Raw genomic sequence first — 25839 nt, 5'->3', positions numbered from 1 at the left:
CAAGCTAGCCTACGGAATGTATGATCCATCTAGTTTCTTGAACATTGCCCCAGGATGAGTACTCTGCCATTTCACATTTAAAAAAAAATTGTGATATGCTCACAGTCTTGGCCCAACCACAGAGAAGTCCGTCTCAACTGATCAAATAATTTGCATTTTGTTCAATCCTGAGTTTAAGAACAACAAATGTTTCTGCTTGAAGATTCTGCTACATGCAACCATTTTTGTTCTGTACCTACTTTCAACATTTAGACTAAAACAGGCGCAAACGTTGACTTTTATTTTTCTAAACTGTTTTAATGAACACTAAGCAGCTTGTTATCATAACCATTATTTTAATGCTCCTGCAAGGAAGAAGGGTAGGAAAGAAAAGTACCCTGCATCCTATGACCATTGTTGCATATGTGGGCAAGCAGTAGTACTAATCAGACCTCTCCCTCCTGGTAACATTCAAGTATCCCCCATTTTACCTCCTCTCCATAATCTCCATCAATGCTGATACAGAGGATGTGACCAGTCTAAACACAGCTGCCCCCCAGACAGATGGATTACAGGTCCCCTAATTAGGTCCTCTTCCTTTTCACAGACAGACAAGGCTGCATGAAAGAACAGAAACCAAACCAAAATCTCTCTTAAAATTTTCTGACATTTATAGAAATGTAACAGCTTGTAATGTAACTGCTTCATATGTACAGAGTTATTTACATGCAGTTTTACCGAAATAAAATAATATCCCTTGCTGCAGAAGAGATTTGTTAGGTTACTAGAAAGCAACATTAAAGTCAGCACATCAAATACATTATTTTCCTCATTGCTGATTCTATGGTAGTGTAACAGTCTGTCCATCACGCTGAATTAATGTTACTGATCTTATAGTAGTTTTAGCAATAGTCTTCTCGGATTCCAAAAAATGCCAAAAACAAACTGCCCCCCAAATAAAATAAATTTAAAGTCAAAACAGCAGTAACAAAAGTTACATATTTCACCAGTTTTGTTTTGTAAAGGAATGCACATGCTATTGATCCAGTCTCTTGTCTAAGATGAAGCTATCATGGGGCAGGGTGATGCATCCAATAATAATTTAGCTGCTGTAGTGACAAGAATAGCTTTCATTCACCATTCATTTCAAATGTCATGGCAAATTAAAACAGATTTAGCTATGCTCAAAGTTGCGCAACTGCATTTTGATAAGAAAAACGTTGGGTGGCACTCACATATTTTCTCAGGCACTTCCCACATCATCCTAATCACACTGCAGATGTTACATACCAGGCAGGATGGCCAATGAAAAATGCTCCCATATTGGGACAGTTGAAGTTGATTTTTATTTCTTTTTCCAAATACCAATAGCCTAGCCATGAGAAGTGTTAAGCAGTTATTACAAATTTAGCCCTGAAATATTTGCCAGCATATTGACAACAGGACAGCTAGGGACTAGCAGTCACACACCAGTTTCTTCCAGGAATGGCATTCAATACAGCAGAGAATGCCTTGTCGGAGAGATAACACCAGATTAGGGGATCTCTATTTAGGCACTGCAGCCTGCTAAGGATTTGGTAACTGCTTACTTATACCCAGAAGTGGAATTCTAGCAGAAGCTCCTTTGCATATTAGGCCACACCCCCTGATATATCCAATCCTCCAAGAGCTTACAAAAAAGAGCCTTGTAAGCTCTTGGAGGATTGGTTACATCAAGGGTGTGGCCTAATATGCAAAGGAGCTCCTGCTAGAATTCCACCTCTGCTTACATCAAAGTAATACTTGGAAAACAAAATTCAAAACTTCAGGAAAAATGATACTGCTTTTTGGCTCAAACTATAGCAACCCCCCCAGAATTCCTATTGACATTTTAACTAAACACAGCCAGTTAGAGAACAGAACAACCATTCCATTCCCCCACCCTCAAAAAAAGCAGTAATAAATTAAATTTTCCAGTAAGACAATTTTTTTCCCGATTTACCTGATGAGCCCTGCCTAATCTTTCCCATTCCATCTACATGGAACCAATAGTGCTTTTGATTAACAGGTTGTTAAATTTGTTACCGCTGTCGTCTACATCGTTCTTTGAAAGGCAACATGAAGACAGGGCTAGAAATATCCATCTTAATTTCAGGAGAAAGTAATTTATTATCACCATCTAAACCGTTCTGATATTTTACCGAAACGATACACTTTCTTTTAGAAACAATAGGTACTAAGCAAAAAAAAAAAACAGGAAATTTGTGACACAGTTGTATAAAAAACTATGGTGGAGAAAACTATACTCCATAAACAAAAAATATATATAAAACAAAAGTACAAAGCCTCAGGTATACTATACTGTACCCCTACTGCCACAATCAACAATTGCCCGAACTGAATGAGGCACTGCATACTAATCTTTTAATAAGTCACAAGAAACTGAACCAAATAAGACAACTGTTGAACTAAGTAGTATGCAATCTTGACTGCCTTATATTATTATTTTTTTAAGTTACAGATCTTCTGATTCACCTTTTAGGATCAAACTGTGCTTTACATTTTTAAGTTCAGACATACTGAAGCCCAAAAGCACAGATGGCTTGAAAGTTTTTATCGACTTTAGACATGCATGTCTCTTTCTCCCAAAAAAGGATGCAATATCAACTTTCCATGCACCCAGAATAGAAGATAATAGTTCAAGTTCCTTTTTACTGGGATACGGCCTATTCTGAAAGTAATCTGCAAGAAAACGTTTTTGAACATCATTAGAGCTATGCTGGAATGGCTTTGGATTTAATGCTAAAATATGAAGATCATCCACTGAGGGCTGTCCCTTTGTTTCAATCTTATTATCGGTCTTTTGTCGCTTGGAAGGCACAAAATTCACCTCCTTTACTGGAACTTGGGCTGTACCGCTATTGATAATCAGGAAAGGTTGGTCATCGTTGACCTGCTCCTCTGTAACAGCGTAAAGATGATCAGATTGTTTCCTCTTAGTTGGAAGAGACACAGCATCGTGCTTTTCACCATTCACAAGTGACTGATCTTTTTTCTCATCAATTTCTAGCTCCATTTTCACAGTCGAGTTGCTGTCTTTGGGAGCGCTCCGGCAGCGAAGCAAGTGCACGGCAATAGCTGTTAGAGTCATGTTGCCAGTGTACACCCCACAGCAGTGGATGCATTTGAAAGCTGGAGTCTTCAGAATAGTATGCACAGTCGGCATGATGTGGTGCCTCTCCTTCAAATGGCTCTCATAGGCTCCGGTGCTAGTAAAAGTTCCATAACAAAAAGGGCAAGTTGAGACTTTCTTATTCATCTTAGCTGTTTCAGCAGACTCAGGCTGCAGTCTTATGTACAGAGGAATAAGTGTCCTTGAATTTACCCCAGCAAGAATTGCGAGGTGCACCTCTTTTTCGCCAAATTCTTTTGACGACTCTATATTGTAGTCAAAGTGAGGAAACAGGAGGTTGCCTTCAGAATCGCTCTCCAGCTGAAATCCTTTGTCATCATAATCAGCATGCAGCTTCTTCCTCCCTTTATGTACATTTCTGGTGTGATCTATAAGACATTGTAAGTCATGGAAAGTACTGGTGCAAAACAGGCAAGCTAATCCATGTGTGAACAAATGTTTTATGAGCTCTGTCTCAGAAAGGAAACATTTGCAAGAAAAACATCTCACTGTCTTATCCTTCAACCACCTTAGGAATGGTGCACAGGCAGCCACTTTGTCAGTGTCCGGTGTGACCTTTTTCTGCAGCAAATTGAATTTGTGAGCTACCTGCATGTGCACCTGGTAGACATTTGATGGGAAAAGCTCACTGCAAACGGGGCAGGTCTTCCACTGCTTTGCCTGTTTAAGAGCTAGACTCATTTCAGAAGCAGATGGAGAAGCCTTGGCAGTGGTATTTGTAGGAGAAGTTACAATAATAGGAGAAGGCACAGTAGCCGAAGGCTGAGACAGCTGATTAACTGTGCCAGACTGCATCAGCTGAACGGGCACTTGAGGTGGCGTAACTGTTGTCACCCCACTACCAGGTGGCACAGGCAAAGTAACTGAAACGGGGGCAAGGGTGTAGGTAGGGATCCCATTAACTTGCTTCCCAGTTGGAATTAACTGTCTAAGTACAGGTCCAGCTGTGAGCAAGGTAGCGTTCTGAGAAACTCCAGGTCGGACAGACTGATTGACTGGCAGGACCCCTGGTACAACAGGCTGATTAAATTGAAGAATCCCTGGTCCTACTGACTGGTTTACAGGAAGAACCCCTGGTGCAACAGGATGATTAAACTGAAGAACCCCCGAAGTGATCGTCTGGGTCACTGGAAGAATCCCAGGACCGTTGGGTTGATTCATATTGCCAACGGGTCTATTCGCAGCAAGGACCCCAGGCATGCAAGGTCTGTTTATTGGAACAGCGTTAGCCCCAATGGGTCTATTTAGAGACCCAGCTGGCTGGGTCACAGGGAGACCCCCAGGCACAACTGGACTGCTGATAGACCTAACCGTTTGATTAACAGGCAGCAGAGTAGGCCTGATGGGCCGATTGAATGAAAGGACTCCTGGAGGAACGCCCCTATTCATGGTGCCAGTAGGCTGGTTCAGGCAGAAAACTCCAGGTCTCACAGGCTGCTTTACGGGAAGCCGAGGAGAAACAAAGACTGGCTGGGAAACCGCAGACTGAAGAGAAACATTATTTTGTCCTCCTGGGCTAGAAGCAGACATAAGTGTAATACATGACTGAGCCACTGAAGCTGGAGTGGGTGGACACTGAATGCTGCTGGAGGCACTTGAAACACTCAGTGGTCCAACTGGATTTTGAACCAGAGCTTGATTCGGATTGACCGGCGGAAGTGAAAGCTGAATGCATGATGTGGAAGGAGCTGAGCCTGCTGAGGCAGTTGCAGGCACTAAGGGTGGACTAGCTCCAACTGCGCAAGGCTTGGGAGCTATACTGACAATCGGCAGTGGCTTTGCTTGTCCTGACTTCTTAGGCTGCACTGAAATCACAGGCCTCAATATATTCTCCAAGTCTTTGTGCACTTCAGATGTCAAGACATGATAAATTAAAGAATCCCGGCTGTTAGCAAAAGCGTTGCATTTTTTACAGTAGTGGTCTGTAAAATTCTCCTCGCTTTCATCAAGCCTGTCCTCAAAATACATGTTGATGAGATTTGGAAAGTGGGTTACCAGCACGTGTTTCTTTGTGTTGTAGTACAATGTGTCTGTAAACTGACAGCTCTGACAGATGAAGTTCACCGCATCGCTGCGGAACTGCCTCATGCCGCCGCTCACGTTATAGTTTTGTATCTTCTTCTTCGAGTGGAACATCCGAAGGTGTTTCCCCACTATTTTGGTGTGAGAAGCAAATGTGCACTCAGGACACGAGACAAGTAATTCTTGGTCAGCTTCATCTTCATGGTAACGGTTCAAGTGGTTTTTGAAAGAAGTAAGAAATTTCGACGAAAACTTGCACAGGCTACAGCAATATGGGTTAGTTCTGTATCTCTGCAAAAACAAGAACAAAAAAAGAGAGAGAGGAGCGTTACTTCAGAAGCTATTTATAAAGTGTATATTGATGACAGCTGCGAGAACAGGCAAGGTAGAAAGTCACTATTCCCTCTGTGATGGAACAGGCCCAATTCAACCTTCAGACCAGTCCCGTCAGCTCCCTCTTGGGTTGCCAACTCCTGGAGGGAGCTATTCTTCCTGCCACTAGGGTGCGCTGTCACCCCCTGCTCGATTTAGGGGTTCCTGACTGAGAGGAACAGGACTCCCAATCCCCCTGGTTTTGAGGCCTGGCCTTGAGGTCCTCTGCCAACTCAGCACCGGGTTATCATAGAAACCAAATTCCTTCTTTGAGAGACCCCTGGAGGATTGGCACCCTTATCAACTACATGCCTTCCCCCCCCTTCCCAGGACTCCCCTCTTACAGTAGCATGGTCTAAGGCGGTTGGGGAACTATGTGGTACAGAGCTGTACTGCCAGCCTTCAAAACAGTAAAAGGTTTATTTTTAAAAAGTGAAAAGTTACAAGCATAATCTTAGCATAGCACACAATCAGCAACAAGAAGATCAAACAAAAGTTGGCTTGAAACGCATCCTTCTGTCCCTGGTTTAAAAACTTGCCCTACCAGATGTTGAAGCAGAGCAGGCACATCTAAGCTTAGTAAGTTGCAAAAAGGTTCTAATGATACCTCATTGCTTCAGGCTTCCTGCATCCAGCCAGGCCCAGCCACATGGTCAAATACGGCTGCTGGCTGGAGAGTAGCAGTCTGTTGTCTTCCAGTCCCACCTCCAAGAGAGAAGAGACCCCCTTGCTCTTCAGAGCAAGCACTTTTTCTAATCCTCTGACTTCACCTACTTTACATCATTCTCCACCCCTTCTTACCTGGTGCGCCCAGGTTTAGGCTTCTTTTCCTGTTGTCCCCAGGAAGCCTCTTTTCTGGGAAACCCCCATGTGTTCTGGAAAATCTCCAACTCATTCCTAGAGATGGTCTCTGGGACTGCTCTAGCCCAAACTTAAAATATCAAAGTCAAATATGTCCACGCTGGGTCTCCCCAACATTTATTGTATTTATGATAAATGCTGGTGAAGCCCAGCATGGACACATTTGACTTTGATATTTTAAGTTTATGGAAAAAGAAAGATGACTCTGAATGCAAGTCAACCTCCTAAAAAGTCAGCTGTATGTAAAAGCAGATGCCTTGCCTCTTGCCACTAAAAATGTATTTTTCATTTCCCTGACCAACATTTGTCAATTTCCTTGACCACCATTCAGATATAACCACAAGTTGAAAAATGAATAGATCATGTTGTATTAATGCAAGGCTTAATGAAATGTTCCATTCTACAACTATACAGGTCTCAACTGCAAAAACATTTGTCAAAGTAAGAGATTTAATAGCAGCTTCTTTCCACATTAACTGCAGCAACTTCTGTTTTGCAATTGCACCAAAAATTATACCAAGATACAAACTTCAAGTAAATTCTGAATGCTAACAAGTAGGAACTTCCCCAAAGTTGGGGAAGTTTCACTTTCTGGTTCCAGAAAGTATAACGAGCAGATCAGCAACAAGAAAGGAGGTGAAGTTTCTGCAGTTTAGAGAAGCAGACAACCCTCATTTGCAACCTTGGTAATCATGCAGGGACAGAGCTCAACACATTAGGCTGGTTGGGAGGGGGGTGGAGCTGCGAAAGGGCATCATTAAATTTTACTTGTATTCTGCTACTTCTCTATTCCAGTTGCCACAAGAACAGATCATGCTCTTGCAGTAGCAGGTCAAAAAGCCACTGCTCAAATATATTTTAATCACAATTTCCCTGACTTCCCCTGACCAATTTCCATTTCCCTGACTTTCCAGAAAGTTGCAACCCTGTGCTGGCATTGCCTACCCATCCAGTCCAGAGAGCATTCACCCTCCTTCCCTGGTTTCTGGCCAGGTCAGAAGGCATAAAGGAAGAAAAATGTGCCAGGGCCAAGAAAGAAAGCACTGTGGAAGAGAGAGCACCCATCAGTGGTTCCAGCCTGTAATACCCAGCTGATGAAGTCAGGCTTTTTTTGCATCTCTGCAAGTACATCATCATAGAGAGAGGAAGAGGCACACACATGCGCGCACACACACACACACGCCACCTGCCAGCAACACAATGTGTGTAACTTTGCTTAAATTTATGAGGTGAAGATGCCTCCTTTTTAAAAAGTTTTTTTTAAGTCTTGTTTTCAAGCTACTCTAGCACTGTTATTATTGTTTATTTATATTCCGCCCATTCCCCCATAGGTGCTCAGAGTGGAGTACAACATAAACAGTAAAATCACAAACAATGAATGAAGCATCTCTGCTTCATTCATCTCCTGGGTTCTACAAGACTAGAAAAATCAGTGCCCCTGAACAGGATCCCCAGATATTTGTATGGAGGTTTTCCATTTATTTCAAAGAAGGAAACTTAAATGAATGGGGCAGGCTTTACGACCAAGAGATCTCCATATGCATATAATAATTATTGTTTTAAAAATTAAATATATAGCTAATCCATTCTAAATACAACCATAAAATAGTCAAAATAAATTCATAAAATATTAAAATTATGAACAGTAACGCATATATTCTCTGTACATATAATTTAGACGAGGCTACCAAAATCTGCACCAACAGCTATCAGTGTTACCATTTTCATCATGTCCCCGATGTTTAATAACCAGTCCTTGCTGGGGACAGAATGAGATTTCCAGTAGCAAAGTGCTCCTGCTCTACCAATAGATTAAGCACCAATTACTGGGTTAGGTTGCCCAACATTACAGTATAATTAACAGAAAGTTCTTGGTTATGAAGAGGAAATCAACTTTCAAGACCTCTAACATAATGAGATATACTACTATATACTGAAAAATCTGAGTTCTAAAACATTCCCCTCCACCACATATGCAAAAGAATTTCCTTTCTGGAGTTTCAGAACTAACATTCACCTCAAGTATTTTGATTTAAAGCCTCCAAGGAGAGAAACTGTTATTTATAAGTTTCCTGAAAAGAGCAACTCTTCAGTTATATAGAAACTTCTACTCACAAGATTCTACTTTGCTATAAAGATAACTCTGCTCTTTTTAAAAGTGACAACAGAATTCTTTTACCATCAAGTATTTGTCATAGTAGTACCCTAGGTTGATAAAACAGAAAGGGCTGGAAGAAGCAAATAGATAACCAGTTATTAGGCAAAAATGTGAGTTCATCACATTCTCACTATTTTCCAAATTAAGATTTTACACTGAATTCTCTCTAGTAGATGGTTAAGAAATATGGGTATGTTCAGCCAATATTTCCTACCTATTTCATCGTATAGCGTTTGCAATGGTTTGAGTGTCTGCCCAACTAACATATCTTGTAGCTTGTTATACCCTTTTTTACTGAGTAATCTCCACCATCCTTTATCGTCATTCTTTTCATCCAAGGCCTCTAATGGGGTTTGTTTAGATGTTCCCTTTAACCATTTTAATTGCCATTTTCTCCAAATCATTAGTGCTGTTTTCCTCGGTCCTGTTTCTAATATGTTAACTTTGATCTTGCGTCCAGTAAAAACCCCTAAATTCCCTATTCCATTATTTGCCTCATTCTCTACTCTTACCCACTTCCTCTCCCTTTCCTCTCCTATTTCCATTAATGCTTTTAATTGAAATGACTCATAATAACTCCTCAGATCTGGGGCCCCCCAACCCATGTTTGTATTATGCGCATATATGAAATGCCTTGAAACTCTACTTTTTTTGCTACCGAATATCCATTCTTTTATTTTCGCGTTCCAACTATCAAGTTTTTGTTTTTTAATTTCTAAAGGTATCGTTTGGAATAAGTACAGTAGTTTCGAGGTCCAAAACATTTTCACTATATTAATCTTAGGATTATATAACAGAATTAGGAAGACAATAGAAGACAGATTGGTGACTGAAGGAGAACCAATGGAGGAGTTGTTAAAAGGGATGATAAAAACAAAGAAAGGGACAGTAGGAAGGATATATAGGAAAATGACGACGGATAAGGAGGAGATAAAAAATTTAGTTAAAAAAAATGGAGCTCTGAAACTAACTTAGCAGATAATGTATTTGACAGTCTCAAGAAAGGTATACATCAGCTCAAAACGCATAAATTTAGAGAACTGGAGTTAAAGTTCCTCACAAAATGGTACAGAACACCAGCAACATTAGCCAATATGTTCCAGGGTTTGAATTCTAACTGTTGGCACTGTGGAAAGAAAAAAGGATGGTATTCCCACATGTGGTGGGAATGCTCAGAAGTTAAACCCTTTTGGGAAAAGGTAATAGAGCATATCCATAACTTTTTTGCTATAAGACCAACGATAGATCTAGATTTAATGTTCGGGAGCATATTAAATAAATACGGAATCAATAAGGAAGGGCTGGATCTATTCAAAGCAATGGTGCTAGCTGGCAAGGCTGTAATAGCCTTTGGCTGGAAGGATAAAACCAAATGGACGGAGCAAAACTGGCATAATTATTTATTTGAATATGTTCAGTCGGACATTATAGCCATGCTTAATCGTGATGAACAATGGGGGTCAAAAACAAAAAGGATAAAGGAGAAATGGTATCCATATTTAAAGTGGTCACTAGAAGGTCAACGGCGGGACATTCGGTGGAAGCTTCTTAATTTGTGCCCCTGGCTAGAAAGTTGAGCACGCAAGGGAGGGAGGGAGGGATTAGGGAAGAAAAATAGATTGATGAATGTGATAGGAAATCAAATCCTATGTACTAAAACATTCTCATCCCTATCGTCAGGGCAGGAAAAGCTCGGAAGTGACAAGAATATGAAGGTGAAAGAGAAAATGGACTTAATAAGGCCTAGAAGGAGAAGACTAAAGAACGACGGTACTACTTGAAAGCAAGAAGACCTCAATATGGACTGATATAAGAACATTTAAACTAAAAGGACCGAGCAAGAATACCTTGTAAAGGGAGATAGAGATTTAGATGTATACTCTGTATGAGAAAAAGGATAAGCTCAATGTAAATGACTAAAACAATAAATATATTCATATAAAAAAAAAGAAAAGAAATATGGGTATGTTTGGCATAGATATATAAAACTACTTTTTCACTTTTGGGGGGAAAGCAGGGACAATGCAGGCAATGAAGCAGAAAGATACACTCATGGGTTCCCCAGAATAAGACCCAATTTAGGTAGAAGAAAAAATGTTTAGCATGAAATCAGGTATTCTGACATTGTGGACAAAATTTCCAGGTAAAAGGGCACAAAGGTCCCCCTGCCAGCTTCTGTGTGTGCATAAGTGCCATGAAAAGTGCTTCTGTTAGATAAGCAGTCCACTTTTCTTTTATCATGACCCATTTTCCACTGAGTAACAGACCTAAGCAACGTATGCCCATTCTCCCAGGAGCGAGAGCTCTCTGTTTTGTCTCCTAAACAAAGAAATAATATAGATATCAAGGGGCAAACCTTTATTTCCCAGTAAGTCTACAGAGAATACACTTTATTTCTATTTAATTCAGTATCATGGAACAATAATCAGGTGGCTGAATACACACTCACATGGACACATCTCTCCAGAGACTCCACTTTCCTTAATTTTTTACATAATATTAACTTAATGAGATATTATTTGGTGTGCTTCTCATTCCTACCTTGTGAATTACTACACAGTGTTTGCATTCTATCAATTTAACGTATAATCCATTATAATCCTGCTTCTAAGGCTTAGTAAGAAAAGACTATTAAAAGAAACTCAATAATTACTTAGATTTTTTTCCTGCTTCATCTCCTTCAGGTGGACTTTAACAGCACCACAGAACAAGTAAGGCACAAAATGGACTTCTAACACTGTATTCAGAAATTTAATGAAAAAATGTGGTGTTTGTAACTGATGTCACAGTACTGCCATGGAAACTGGATCATGTGCAACGGTGACTAAACACTCTGGTTAACATTAATTCCAGTTTACTTGTGATCACCAAAACTGAACGGCAGACTTATGACTGAAAGCCCAAAGCAGGGACTGCACAGCAAAGTTGTAGAATTCAACACACTCTCCAAGTTCCTATGTCATCTTCAGAATATGGGCACTCACAATACTAACAGGCAGGGCTTCTTCTGAGCAGGAATGCAGTTCCAGCTGGCTTGAACTGGGGTGTGGCCTATATGCAAATGAGTTCCTGCAGGGCTTTTTCTACCAAAAACCCGTGTGAAACAATGGTGATGTCAGGGGGTGAGGCCCAATATGCAAATGAGTTCTCGATGGGCTTTTTCTACAAAAAAGCCCTGCCAACAGTTATGATACTAAGATGACAAGTACTGTGATATTAAGTGGAAGAAAACAGGGTGGAGGCTGGATGTGTGTGTGCTTGGTATATATCAAGATGAATACCCCCAATATACTGTATTGGTATTTTTCGGATATTTATACACCACGTGCAGAGTAGACAATCTGATCCAGCTACTGAAATAGCCATGCCCAAAACAGCCATACTGTGGGTCTCTTTAAATGCTTTTAGTTTGCTCACTGAGTTGAGCTACCATCATTTAAACTTTAAATGCCTTCGATTACCTCACTGAGTTGCGCCACGGCAAGCAAACAGAAGGCATTTCAAGTTTAAATTATTTCTGTTTGCTCACTAAGTCATGCCCTCTGCAAGTGAAATTCTCCATAATACCCTACATAGAGCTGAATATTTTATTTATGTTATGAGATTTCTATCCCACCCTCCCCCGTAAGTGGGCTCAGGGTGGGTTACCATCATAAAACAATAGATATAAAAATGTTATAAAACCCATTTAAATCTAATACCAATTCAAATACTAAAACATTCAAAACACGATGGCCACCCAGATTATTTCATGTGCCTGAAGTGCATACTGTGTAAGTAGCAGATGGCAATAATTTGAACAAGTGGGCCAAACTGCCATCGGGAACACAGGAATGCCATAATGGCCAGCATAGGCAAGTTCAGGCAGGGGAGGTCAATATAATTAGACACCCGCTGGCAGAACAGCTGTTTTGCAGGCCACGCAGAATTGTAATAGACCCCGCAGGGCCCTGATTTCAAGTGGGACCATGTTCCACCAGGCCGGGGCCAGAATTGCAAAGGCTCTCGGCCCTGTTCGAGGGTAGGTGGATTTCTTTTGGGCTGGGAACTGCCAGAAGCTGATGTACAGATGAGCGTAAAGCTCTTTGGGGGACATATGGGGAGAAGCGGCCCCGCAGATATGTTGGTCCCTGACCACATGGGCCCTTAAAGGTTAATACTGTAACCTTGAACCTGATTTGCTACTCAACTGGTAGCTAGTACATCTGTTGAAGCACAGGTTGAATGTGCGCCCACAGAGGTGTCACAGTCAAGAGGCACACCAGTGCATTTTGCACCCAAGTTTCCAGGTCAGATTCAAGGGCAGCCCTGCATACAGCTAGTCACAGCAGTCTAGCTTGGAAGTGACCACTACATGGACTGCTGTAGCCAAGCTGTGTGAGGCGACAGAGAACCAGCAGCCTGACCAGCCAAAGATGGTAAAAAGCTAACCTAGCAACAGACATGACCTGGGCCTCCATGGAAAGTAAGGCATCCAGAGTCATCCAATGCTCCTCACCTTCAGCACCAGCATTAGTATTGCTCCACCAAGAGGTGGGAGCCAAATTCCTGATCCTATCCTCCCACAACTCAGGGACAGGACCTCAGACTTAGATGTTCAATTTCAGCCGATTAAAACTGAGTTTCCCAAATATTTACTCGAATACCAATACAAAACCGATACTAGTCTTTGGGAATATTGATATTTTTTCAGGCCCAATAGAGCTAAATCGGGGAAGGGGGAATTGCACACCCCTAGTGGAGGCAGGTTTTACCTTCTTTTCTGCTGGAGAGAAATATTATCAAAGTGAACCCACAAACATGCAGATTCCTCATGAATCTTGGATCCCTGACCATCAATAGGGTACCACAAACAAGTGCTATGAAAAATATCTTTCAGCAAAGTAGCCCAGGACCATAGCCACCAAGCCAGTTCACTGGAAAGTCATAGTATCAGCAAGAAAAAAAATAAGTGTCTGCACTTCTTCCCCCCCCAAACACATATAGCACAGGCTCCTCTCTTTAAACAGCAACTGCAGCAAGGAACTGAAGAACTGGGGGAAATGCATAGGATAGTTGCCTAGCAACCATCCTATCACTATTTCAACAGCCCAAAAGATAGCATGCCTCTGATCACTTGGACTTGGATGAAGCTATAAATGAAAAGACAGGGAGTGGAACAAATACACATAGAGGCAGGAGACAGCAATGGTTTGGGAACAAGCTGCTGCCATTCAAGGACTGAATACGGCCCATGATTTTTCACTGCAAACAGCAAACATTAAGGCCAAAAGATAATAGAAAAAACAAATATTTCAGGGGCTAGGAAGAATTCTGGGCCCCAAGCCCCCAAATCAGACAACAGAAACATCCTAACATTTTATCATGCTTAGGTAACAATGCAAATCGTATGGAAATAATCAACTATGTTTCTAAAATCAAGTAAAAACACTAGAATATCAATATTTGGGTTGAGGCTAATTGCAGGAGCATAAAAAGGGAAAATGCTTTACAAAGTAGAATACTGCCCAAATGCAAAGGTACATGGGATGGCAATTATGAAGAACATATCTGAATTCTATAGGCTGCCATAACAGATGAAGCGTTCTTTCATAAAATAAAACAACTCTCAAGGTATTCAAAAGCTGCAGACTGGTACTATGGCACACCACTATGCCAACATCCACTGGAAATTCAACATGGCAAAATATGGTAATGTACCGAATGCTCTTCTGCAGCTTTCTGTTTCATGTTATAAAGTAACTAATTACTTTACACTGGGTTCTAATCGGAACATATGGATTACTACAAACAGGAAGCCTCCTTATTCTGTGATGCCACAATAAACTTTTGTCAGCTTTCTGTCTAGTCTCCTAATCCCAATCTTTACAGTACTCTTTAAAAAACAATCCCACCCTCCCACATACACAGAGACTCAAAAGATCCACACAACTGGTTCTGTGTGCTCAAGAGGGCTTTAGATTTTTATTTCCAGAACAGTAGTCTGTTTGCTAGATGGCAACCAACTTTTTAAACAAAAGGAGTGTCTCAAAAGTCATCTGTGGTATGGCACAGAAACTGCGGTTCAAAGCAAAAGTTTTAAAAACATTCTCCCTTGGCTCCTGCAAACCTTTAGGATTACATAAATTATGTCTTGGATTCCAGACATCAACTTTTAAAAACAAAGGCAGATATACATACTTTTCTTCTACCTGCAGATTCCCAAAGAGACACATCACTCCATGAAGTGTTGCAGAAATATTTCTCTCCCGGGTCAAAGTTTTTCAGATCCTAAGAAAGAACACATATTGGTAAGAATAATAAGAAGGATGTTATTTTATATTATATTTACGTTAAAATCAAGACAGGTAACATGGCAGAGTTATTAAAACATCAGACAAGAACTGGGTGACCATGGGCCTATCACGCACTCCTGGTCTAACCTAAATCACAGGGCAGCTGGCAGGATAAAATGGAGGAAGGGTGAACTATGTCCTGAGCTTCTTGGAAAACAGGTGGGAGGGGTAGAAGACTTGGCAATCCTGACTGTATCTACGACTGTGAGCAATATCTGGCTACTCAGATATTTATTAAATCGTCCTACTCTAACAGATAGTGAGGTACTATTTTAGTTTTAATCTTTGTTCAAAATGTTGTAATTGTTCACTGCTACTGGACAAGACAAGGCTTCCCATTCCAATCATATTAATGTATAGTAGAGATGGGCATGGATCAAAATATGGACCAAAGTTTGTCATGATATGCGAGGGGGCGGGGAGGGTTGTGGACCATTTGCCTAGCCTGTGAGATTTGGTCTGAGTGAAGAGTCAGCAAGTGAAAGGGGGGTATTTAGAATCATCAGCCCCACATAAGCCTGGGAAGATGCCAGATACCACCCCACCCCACCCCTCAGTGAGCCACTGTACTCCTTACCCTGGCAGGCAGTTGCCATGGCCTTACCAGCTCTTCCTGCTGCAGCAGCCAGTATGTAAATAAGTTACTACCTGCCACATTAGCTGAGGGACTGGGGGGTGGGGTGTGAGGGAAGGGTTGAAGGGGTTAGCCTTCATGAGGAATGGTGCTGTTTGAAAAAAACTTGAACGGTTCAGTCATTTCCATTTCCTTTTGCCTGGAGTTCAGGGGCAGGGGCAAGAAACAGACAACTGGTGAGAGCAATCTGTTGAAGAGTTCCTCTAGGCTAAGACTGCTTAACTCACTGCAGAAACACAACATAGGCTTGTTCTGTCACTTGCTGAATGGACCCCTTTCTCAGCAAACCAACCTGCGCTCTGTAAGCATTTGTGGATCTTGCTGAGAATCCCACCATCTGTCACAGAACACCTGAGAGCATTTGGGCCTCCCACCAGCAAGGGGAGGAGCAACAGACTTTTTTAATGCATCCTCCCTTGCTTCCATGGCAACCAATCACCGCTGCTGTCCTGCGCAAGTGCCAACATGCCGAGGAAGCCGGAGGGTTTGCACACCTCCCCTCTCCTCCATTTTGTCTCTCACGTGCACACAGCCAAAGGATGTCACCCTGCCTGCTCATTCTACACTTGATTCAACTCCAACCAATCACTTATGGGCAAGGATGAGAACCAAAGCTGGCTAGTTAGGAATCATGAGCAGTTGCATTGTTTAGTTGAGAGACATTCCTATTGAGAAATGGGTGAACTCACGTGGAAGTGAATGAATTGACCAAATGGACCATGGTCTGCTTTATAAAAAATCATGGGGTTCATGAACCCCACTGACCCCAGACCTCCATCAACCGGAGGTTTTTGCTGGACCATGCCCATTCCTAATGAATATTGATCTACCATAATACAATTCCTTCTCTTGTTTTATAAAAGCTGGGGGGCGAAGACATTCTATAAATATTGCTGTTTGCTAAGCAAAGGCAGAATATTAGCATCTCCAGCCTTCTTCTGAACAAATCACACCCTTTTTTGTTTATGTTTGCTCTATAAGAGAATTCATAATATGAATACTGTACTAAATGCGTAATGCAGGGATGTCAAACTCATTTGTTATGAGAGTCAGATCTGACATAAATGAGATCTTGTCAGGCCAGGTCATGTGTGTTATAAAATGTAATGGCAGATCGCGGAGACAAAAACTTTATAAAGGACACAGACAAACACAAGATTTTTTTTAAAAAACCCTTTAAATAAAATACGCTTAAAATGTAGCACTGTTCCAATATTTTATTTAACAGTCTCTGATAACTGAAGGAAGAAAGAAGGAAAAGGAAGCAGACTTGCTCGCAGGCCTGATAGGAGCCCTCCGGGGGCCTAATTCAGCCCCTGGGCTGCATGTCTGACACCCCTGGTGTAATGTTTCATTTAGTGACCAGTAGGTGTAGAAAGATGAGATATAACTATATTAAATTTGGTTTGGCGTAGTGGTTAGGAGCGCAGACTCTGATTTGGGAGAACCGGGTTTGATTCCTCACTTCTTCACATGCACCTGCTGAGTGACCTTGGATCAGTCACAATTCTTGAAAGAGCTGTTCTCTCAAAAGCAGTTCTTGAAAGAGCTCTCTCAGCCCCATCTACCTCACAGGGTGTCTGTTGTGGGAAGGGGAAAGAAAAGGAGATTGTAAGCCACTCTCTGTCTCCGAATGAAGGCCAGGGTATAAATCCAATCTCTTCTTCTTCTATATAAGTAATTAACCTATATTAGGGTTGCAAAGTCCTCTTCATCCCCTGGCGAGGGACATTCGCGCACGCAACGCGCACATGCGAGACGAGTAACATCACCCAGAAGTGAAAGCATCAAAATGGCAGCGCCTGTGCGGGCTTGCTCTAGGCGTTTCCAGGAAAACTCTATGGTTTTCCCGGACGCTCTAGCCATTTGGGAGGTTAAAACTATGGTGCAAAAATACCATAGTTTTAACCTCCCAAATGATTAGAGCATCTAGGAAAACCATAGTTTTCCTGGAAATGCCTAGAGCGGTCCCACACGGGCACCGCCATTTTGATGATGTCACTTCCGGGTGACATCATTGCAGGGAGAGATTCCCCCCCGCCAGCCCGATGTGGACCAGCGAGAACCTCCCAGGCAGATTCCCCGCCCGGACCGGGGGGTTGGCAGCCCTAACCTATATCAATATGCAGTATTACTACTTAGCTCTCTCGAAATTTTTACGTTTTAAGCATCCTATAAATAAATTCCCAAACTGAACCCTACAGTATTTACAGGTTTATGCAAGGATTTTTCACCAACTTCGATACTAATGCAATTACTTTTTGAATTCATCCCATGCACGACCAATGTGTCTATTCTCCACATCTTTTTTTCCAAGCACAATTCCAATAAGAACCTATCAATCAGTTTCTCTTGGTGAGAAACCTATGTTAACATAATTTCTTCAGCAGAGAACTGAATAAATGAATAAAATGTTTACAATCCTTACAGGTCTCGAGATTTTGTGTATTCATTACCTGTAGTAATTCCTTGCAGGTATCAAGTCCAATATCCACAAGAATGCCTTTCACTTTCTTCCTGGCCTTCCTTACATTATCTAGGTTTTGAACAGGAATTTGAAACATATTGAACTTTTCCTGGAAGACAGAAGATGACAGAACCATGTAAGCAGAATACGCATACTTGTTAAGAATGCTTCCTTCATAAGGTGCTTGCGTATCTTAAAAATTTAGATTAACTTGACTTTTTATTAGTGCATTATTTTAGTACATGGGTACATTTTTGGATTATCCTCATGACTGACTCATACGTTATACAACAGATTACACCTACCATTGATTAGCAATCTGTTTACTTATAACCCCTAATATAAACTATGATAGGAAGGTGCTGCATTAAATGTGAATTATCCAAGATCTTAGTATTTAAAAGAAACAGAACTCCATCCCTACATTACTGCTACCATTAAAGTTTTTTACTGCTGAGAAGGCCAGCAAATTAAGCCAGTTTGTGGGGGTTTCATCTTACTGAACAGCTTCTGTAGCTGTTCAGCAAGATGAAAACCCCACAAACTGGTTTATTTTTTTCCTGCAAAGAACTCCATCCATTTTGCTTGAAAGGCATCACTAGAAGCATTATGTTTATCCTCAGAATAGTTTCATGAACCACACTTCGTGATCTATAATAATTTCATGAGATACTTTCAAACACAATATGTAAGCTTCAGACAATGACTTCTCTTTGACTTGGCATACATTAAGCATTCTGCCAAGACCCATGACAACAAAATAAGCAAGATGTTTTGATAAAAAGGGCAAGGCTACATCCTGAGGGAAAATGAATATACATACTATGTGACACCACTGAATCAATCTGCAAATAAAGTTACAGTGGGGTAGCAACAGCATCTCTCCATCCCATGCTGTTCACAAACAGCATTCACAACCAGAAGCTACTTGGAAGAACACACACATACATAGTTGATGGACATGGCTGCTTATCTGCATATTTAGTTTATACTACTAACAAAACCAAGAAATCACTTTTTGCATTTGCAGGCACATTAGAATATGAGACTATTAGTTTATTTAATTCTAGTAGCTTCCTATAGCAAGATGTTAAGGTAAGCCATCAATGCTCTTAGAGAAGGTAGCTAACATCTCAAAGGAGTCATTGTTCTAACAGCAAGCTGATGTGTCTGCAGTAAATCTGGGACTTCCTGGAAGCAGACTATTTTGGGAGGCAAGTGAAAAAAGCAAAGAAAGCACCTTGGACTGGACAAAGGAACCTGCAAGCCAAGAGAATTTTAGCCCAAACCACAAGAGACTGATCAGCAACAGCATTCAAAAGGGGCATCTCCAAGTATATGGACTCATATTGAATTAACCAATCATATCTGGATAGCTAATCTGCTTTGTGTAATTACAAGTGATGTCATTTTAAGTACAAAATTACCTGCACTTTCTGCATTCCTCAGAGACCTGTGGAATTTCTTCGAGGGTCTTTTCCCTCTCAAGTAATTTATTAATAAATTATTTTTCAGCTTCCTTTTACTGCAGGACTCCAGGCATGCCTTCATTGGGTGAGGGGGGGCACACTTGCCCACAGGTTGTATGGAACACAGTGTGTGTGTGTTTCATTCACTCACCAGTCTTTGAGTATATTCCCAAAACTTTTCACATTCACTTCCAACTTGCCTCCCAGTTATGATTCTAAGTTCATATAGTCCCCAAGATGCATTGTTTTAGATAACATTCTAGGGTGTGTTCCATGACAACTACCTTTTTCCAATTTGCCAAGCCACTGCGAACTGTGCATTTCAAAATATTAGCTCAAGCTCCTGGTCCTTCACTTCTCTTCTTGGTTCTTGATACAAACTGACATGTCATGCTTGAATTAAAAGCAACAGAAGTTAGTATACTTTTAAGGGAGTAAGTATGATGGGGCTAGGGTACTGGAAAACTGACCATTTAAGATATTATCAGGTGTCTGGTCAGTCATGAACAAATATTCCATGAAGTCAAGAATGGCAGTATACAGGCGCTGGCCTTTTAATTGTATCACAGTAAAACAGAATTGCTGAGATAAGGTACATGAGAAACCATACCCTGTCCAATGTTTATTGTCCCAGAAAAAATAGAAGGGTGGAGGAAAGGCACTGGGGCATATCTGTTGACAAAACCTGCTAGTGATGGAAATGTGTGGCAGCAGCCATACAGAACACTGGTCTTCAAATGAAAAAAAAAATTAAACTAATATGTATTTCCAATGTAGAAAGCCCCTTGGTGCAGAGTGGTAAGCTGCAGTACTGCAGCCCAAGCTCTGCTCATGACCTGAGTTTGATCCTGATGGAAGCTGGGTTCAGGTAGCCAGCTTAAGGTTGACCCATCCTTCCAAGGTCGGTAAAATGAGTACCCAGTTTGCTGGGGGTAAAGTGTAGATGACTGGGAAAGGCAATGGCAAACCACTCCATAAAAAGTCTGCCAAGGAAACTTTGTGATGTGATGTTACCCCTTGAGTCCGTAACAACTGGGTGCTTGCACAGGGGACTACCTTTACCTTTTTAATTCCGATGTACTGATTCTACCTATAATCTGGTTCGGATGTAATGTTTTGAGTTGCTGCAAGAGACCCTTTGAGTGAGTAACGGCTAAAAAAATCTAATTAAAAAAATGTAGTTATCAGTTTTCATGCTATAAGACTACTGAATACATGAACTGAAGGTTTGTGACAGGTATTCGGACTGTGCAGCATCCTGACTGCCTCATATGAAATTACAGGCATCGCACATTATGTAGATAGGAAGTGGAGCAAGGGAGGAGTGGCCATCAGCACCGGTGGTACTAGGAAATGTAGCCATATGGTCCTGAGAGATGTACGCAGGTTTCCAGGCAACAGGATAAAATCTAAATTTTCCATAATAGCCCTTTCAGAAATACTACTGGTTCCAAACATAGCACCAGCTAGAAAAACAAAGGTAAGGGGTGTCAGATAAGCCAAACATGCATAAGAGAAACAGTACATGCCAAAGATAGTTGACAGTGGGAATGAGGTACAAGCAGGGGTGACTCAACAACAAAGGCAACATAGGCCTGGGGCATCAAAATTTTGAGGGCCATCAAAAGCCTGCGCTGAGCTTCTCCTGAATCTTCAGGTGCACCACACTCTACCTTTACCTGGCCTGAGCCTGCAGTTGTGTGCTCAGCAGTGGGATCAGCACAAGGGATAGAGGGAGCACTGTGTCTGTCCCCACCCACCAACCCAACCTGCTCAGGTGAAGTCGATAAGAAGAGCCTCCTCAGCCCCCAGACAAACTGGTTGGTGCAGCTGTACGACCTTCCTTCCTTCCTTCCCTGGAGCTAGTGGTGGCACAGCTTCTTCGGTTTTGCAGTGGCCACCAACCAAAAGGTGCTGCTGCACTGACTCTTGGGGCATTTGTGGGAGGGAAAGCTAGCTGAATTGCAACATTGGGTGTGCGGGCTGTAAATCTTCTCCCTGTTGTAAATTCTTTGGAGTAGTTGATCATCGGAATCTAGCTAAGGCTAGCATAGTCGAAGTTTCCCTAAAGATATCTAAGCAGCTGTGTGAGAGTCACAGGCTTCTCTCTTGAGCCATGTTCCCCTAGATTATTCTGCGTTCATTGCAAGCTTTTGAGTTCTTCAGAATTCATCATCAGGATGGAATTACAAAAACAGATAAAACAGAAATCTTATGGTTCCTGATAAGCTTTTGTGAATAAGGCTGCTAACAAGTCTGGAGAATAATGTCCTGCCCCTTTACTAGAGGTGTAATGGGTAGGTGAAGGTGTAATATGAGGAAATGGGTAGAGGTGTCATATGAGGAAATGGGTAGATGAAGGTTTTCATGGCAAGGAGGTAATTAACATCACCTAGCAAATAACATCCTGTTAAGTTTCTACTGAAAGAAGAGAACATCTCTTCTTCAGGTAGTTGGCAACCCTGTTTATGAACTAGTCCAGGGCTAGAATAAAAACAAGTCTTTAAGGTGTTACAAGAATCATGTTTACTTTTGTTAAGAACTTTACCTCCATTCTATACAATATGTATAGTAAAATCCATGCTTTCTGCTAATGGTTTTTGCCTCCTGCCACTACATTATTTTAAAGGAAAAGTTCACTCTAGGCTTTTTACTTTTTCTCTCTATTGAATGTGGTGGCGAGGACAAAAATCAGTTTGCCTAGGGTGCCAAAAACCTTTGAGCTGGCCCTGGACATGGTATTTAAGATATTCAAAGGGTTTAAACACACACTGGCGTCAAAGAAGGTATATTGAGATATGCAGTCAAAGACCACATAGCATAGAAAGTATGTGACTGGATAGGACCACTTATCAGAGACTTTGTGGGCCATTTGGTGTAAGACAGACATTCATTTGTTCAATTAATTTTTAAAATATATTTTCTATTACAGGCTGCCATTCTCCTTTCTTTAATGGAAGCCAAAAATGCAATCTGAGACCAGCTCCACCCAGAACTGCATTATCTTTTCCAATCGGCTTGGTATTCTATACAGAATGGAGACAAGATGTTTTGTGGGGCCTGAAAAGTTCATCCCCTCTCCTTTTTTAAAAGAAATACCCAGTATGAGGAAGAGTTCTTGGATGCTTGCACACTGCTTTGGGCTATTTTGGTTAGTCCTGATAAAAAGTATTACATGCATGCAAACCTACGGCCAGATGGCCTTGGGAAGAGTGGGGGGAACTGTGTGTGCTTTCATGCAGCAACTGTTTGCAAGTGGATTCTGCTATTCTTATACAATAAAAATCCAGTTACAAAAGCGGGTTACTTTAGTGTGTGTGAACGCACACTGTGCTTCTGACATCTAAGGCCTGTGGGTGTGGTTTGGACTACGTGAAACAGCCCTTCATCCTATTTATAATCACGTTAGGTTTTCCAAAAGATACCTTGAAGATATCCTGGCAAGAACGATCAGACTGCATATTTAATGCCATGTTCTGAAAATGGCCTTATGTGTATTTTAAATTTGCTTTAACTGTTTTAAATTGTTGGATTTTAAATCGTTGCATGTTGCTTATTAGCTGCCCTGAGCCTGCTTTGGCGGGGAGGGCGGGATAGAAATCCAATAAACCTTAAACCTTGTAACCCACCCTGAGCCTTATGGAAAGGCGGGATAGAAATTGAAACAAACAAACAAACAAACAAACAAACAAACAAACAAACAGGTTTCACACAGCATTAAGCAATGGGCACATCAACCCATCCAGAAACAATGCAAATGTGTAAGCTGCACCAGATAAGCAACTCCCACCCAATGTTCCCTCTAAACTGCAGATTCTGCTTTGCGAGCTACTGGCATTAAAGTTGGGAGCTACTGCATAAATGAGTGTGCTCTGGGGCCATCCTTCCTGAGCTAAGGCAAAAGTGTGTGAGCTGGACGCTAAAAATCTGCGAGCTCGCTCATGCTAACTCAGCTCAGAGGGAACACTACTCCCATCAAGCCCGCCCAAGCTCCTCACTCCGGGACATCCCTCACTCCGCCGCCGAGGCTTCCCTTTAGCCCCTAGAAGCCGAAACACCCGGGTCTCCTTCCCCCTCCAAAAAGCACCTGCGCCGGGTGGGCAGCGAAGTGACCAAAAATGGGGACATTTTCTACCAAGGCGTTTCAGGAGTTCGACCCACGAAAGCAGCCTGGCTCGCACCCTGCGCGCAGGAGAGCTGCTCGGGGAGCCTGGGAAAAACCCAGCCCGTCGATGCCTTCTGCGCGGCACTCAAACCCAACTCGCCAAGTCTGCAAAAGGACGCCGCCGGCAGCCGCATGAACGAAGCGATGCCCGGGGCTGCCTGCTCCAAGAAGCCGCCGAGCACATCTCTTCAGGACTTTCTGTGTGCGGTGCTGCTGACAATTCCCCAGGGCGCGCACGGCGACCAGAGGAAAAAATGATGTTCTGGCAATGGACGGCGATGCTCTGGGTTGGCTTCGCTGGCTGCGGGACAAGGAGCGGGGAGAGCCCGAGGTTGGGGAGGGGAAGGGCTCCCTCGAGCAGCGGCGGCAGCGAGACCCCGCTGGCTGCACCTACCTGTCCGGCCTGCAGGGGGAGTCCGCTGCCTGCCCGCGCCTTCTTCGCTGGCGCCTCCCTCAGGCGCGCAGGCACGTTGCAGCCTCCGCCTCCCCTTCTCTCTGCCGCTTGGTCTGTCGGCCGGTCACTCACTCCGCAGGAGCCCCGCCCGCCACTGCCGCCGCCGCCGCTCTCGAGCTAGAGCCCGCGCTCACTGAGCCAGCTGCACCGGCGCGAGCAGGGGCGCCAGCAGCATCACTGCCCAGTGGCGCCCGGCCAGCCCTGCACGACCGACTCGGCTTCCCCTCCCGACCAGCACTTAAACCCTGCTCTTCTTCACCCACCCACCTCCGCCTGCTCCTCCCTCGCTCCAGAGCCAGAAAGAGAAAATGGCGCTCGATTTGTCCCAGGAAGTGACGTTCTGCCTTATTTGCATACCAGACAGTTGACCAATTAGGAGGCGCTTGGTCCAGCGCTCCCATTGGTTCCCTCCATCAGCACCAACTCCCCTGGAAGGATGGTCTGAAGAGTTCAGCTCCTTGGATGCGCTCTAAGAGTTCTCCAGAGTTCCCTTCTCTCTCTCAGTTCTTCACCTGTTACCTCCAGTGACCTCCTCCTGGCTTGGTACCTCTTTAAGAAACAAAAGTAGGAAGTCCCGCGTGATTTTGTGATGTGACGTCATCGCCTAGGGGGCGTTGCTATGGTGATGTCACTCCCACGTGATCCGACCACGTGGCCATGCAGCAGTTCCTTGTTCATTTGCATAGAATGTTGTGGAAGCTTTATTTGCATCAGTATGTCTCTGAAATCACCCCTTGCATCCAACAGCCAATGAAATTCAGCCATGTCAAGAAGCTGTGTTTGCCATTGGAAGAACAAACCACCAAACCTTTTTAGGGTATCAAAGTGTTTGAAATGGTTCACCCTTTGTAGTCACTCATGCAACAACATAGGAAAAGAAGGGTCTTCTTCATGCATCCTTCACTGAAGAAAGCAACCCAAGGAGCAACTCAATACAAACTTTAATTTCTTTCCCCAAACATGATCTAGCTGATCTTCAAAATAACAACATTCTGTCACAGACTCACAGCAATGTTGATTGGTTGTTGGGAACCATTTGAAAATGAGAATTCTTCCATTCCTCATATGTCAAACAGAAGCATAAGCCAATCATTTTAGAAAAGAGCGGGTAAAACAATGATACTACCTTACATCATCACCTTAAAACCATCTCAACTAAGCAAAGCATTCTTATTCAACAATTGTATAAACAACTCAGCTAGCCTATATAATAATGATCAGCTATTAAATGCAATAAAACACAAAACAATTTTCCTTCTAGTCAAAGGAAATGAGCTGGAGATAAGGCAACTGTTTGGACATTGGATGAAAAATTGTTAGCCGCCCTGAGTCCGCTTGCAGAGAGGGCGGGAAAGAAATTTAAAGTAATAAATAAATAAATAATAAGAGACAAAATCTGACCAGGGGTGAGAATGTGTGTGGTAATAGTATCTGCTACTTCAGCCTTTGGACCTTGGACCCTCATTCAACACCTAAACCACAGCACAGAAGCCACAAAGGGGCAAGCATGCGACATCACAGCCATGTGACAGGAAGAAGGGAAAACTGAGTTATACAACCTCATCAGTGTCAAGCCCAGACTAGTAAACAGCAGACGTAGAGAACTGGAGACAAGAAACACAACCAAGAGGTGTGTTGTAGCCATGGGTTAAAGCGATGGAGAAATCCTCACTTTGCCTCACCATCCTATTGTTCCTCTCAGACTGCTTGCAAAGGGAAGCATGGCACCCTTCCATTCTACACATGGACAC

At 42.5% G+C, this 25839-nt stretch overlaps 1 protein-coding gene across 3 annotated transcripts; it reads right to left on the bottom strand.

Annotated features, from left to right (window-relative positions):
• Window positions 1–626: 626 nt before the first annotated feature.
• On the bottom strand, window positions 627–24664 carry ADNP2 (ADNP homeobox 2). 3 transcript variants are annotated; one of them, XM_060244115.1, is made up of 5 exons: window positions 24029–24124; window positions 19754–19838; window positions 17990–18109; window positions 14745–14834; window positions 627–5464 (listed from the first exon to the last, which is right to left on the bottom strand). In XM_060244115.1, exons 3-5 carry the CDS (start codon window positions 18095–18097, stop codon window positions 2474–2476), a joined length of 3189 nt encoding a protein of 1062 aa, XP_060100098.1. In that variant the 5' UTR covers window positions 18098–18109; window positions 19754–19838; window positions 24029–24124; the 3' UTR covers window positions 627–2473. The 3 variants fall into 3 exon arrangements, with proteins under 3 accessions (XP_060100098.1, XP_060100099.1, XP_060100101.1); XM_060244116.1 differs by lacking the exons at window positions 19754–19838; window positions 24029–24124 and adding an exon at window positions 24601–24664; XM_060244118.1 differs by lacking the exon at window positions 19754–19838 and having other exon boundaries at window positions 24029–24171.
• Window positions 24665–25839: the final 1175 nt, after the last annotated feature.

Source organism: Heteronotia binoei, chromosome 7, assembly GCF_032191835.1.
Source record: "Heteronotia binoei isolate CCM8104 ecotype False Entrance Well chromosome 7, APGP_CSIRO_Hbin_v1, whole genome shotgun sequence".
Taxonomy (NCBI): domain Eukaryota; kingdom Metazoa; phylum Chordata; class Lepidosauria; order Squamata; family Gekkonidae; genus Heteronotia; species Heteronotia binoei.
Note: the sequence above shows the minus strand (reverse complement) of the source record. Positions and strands in the feature narration are given on the sequence as shown.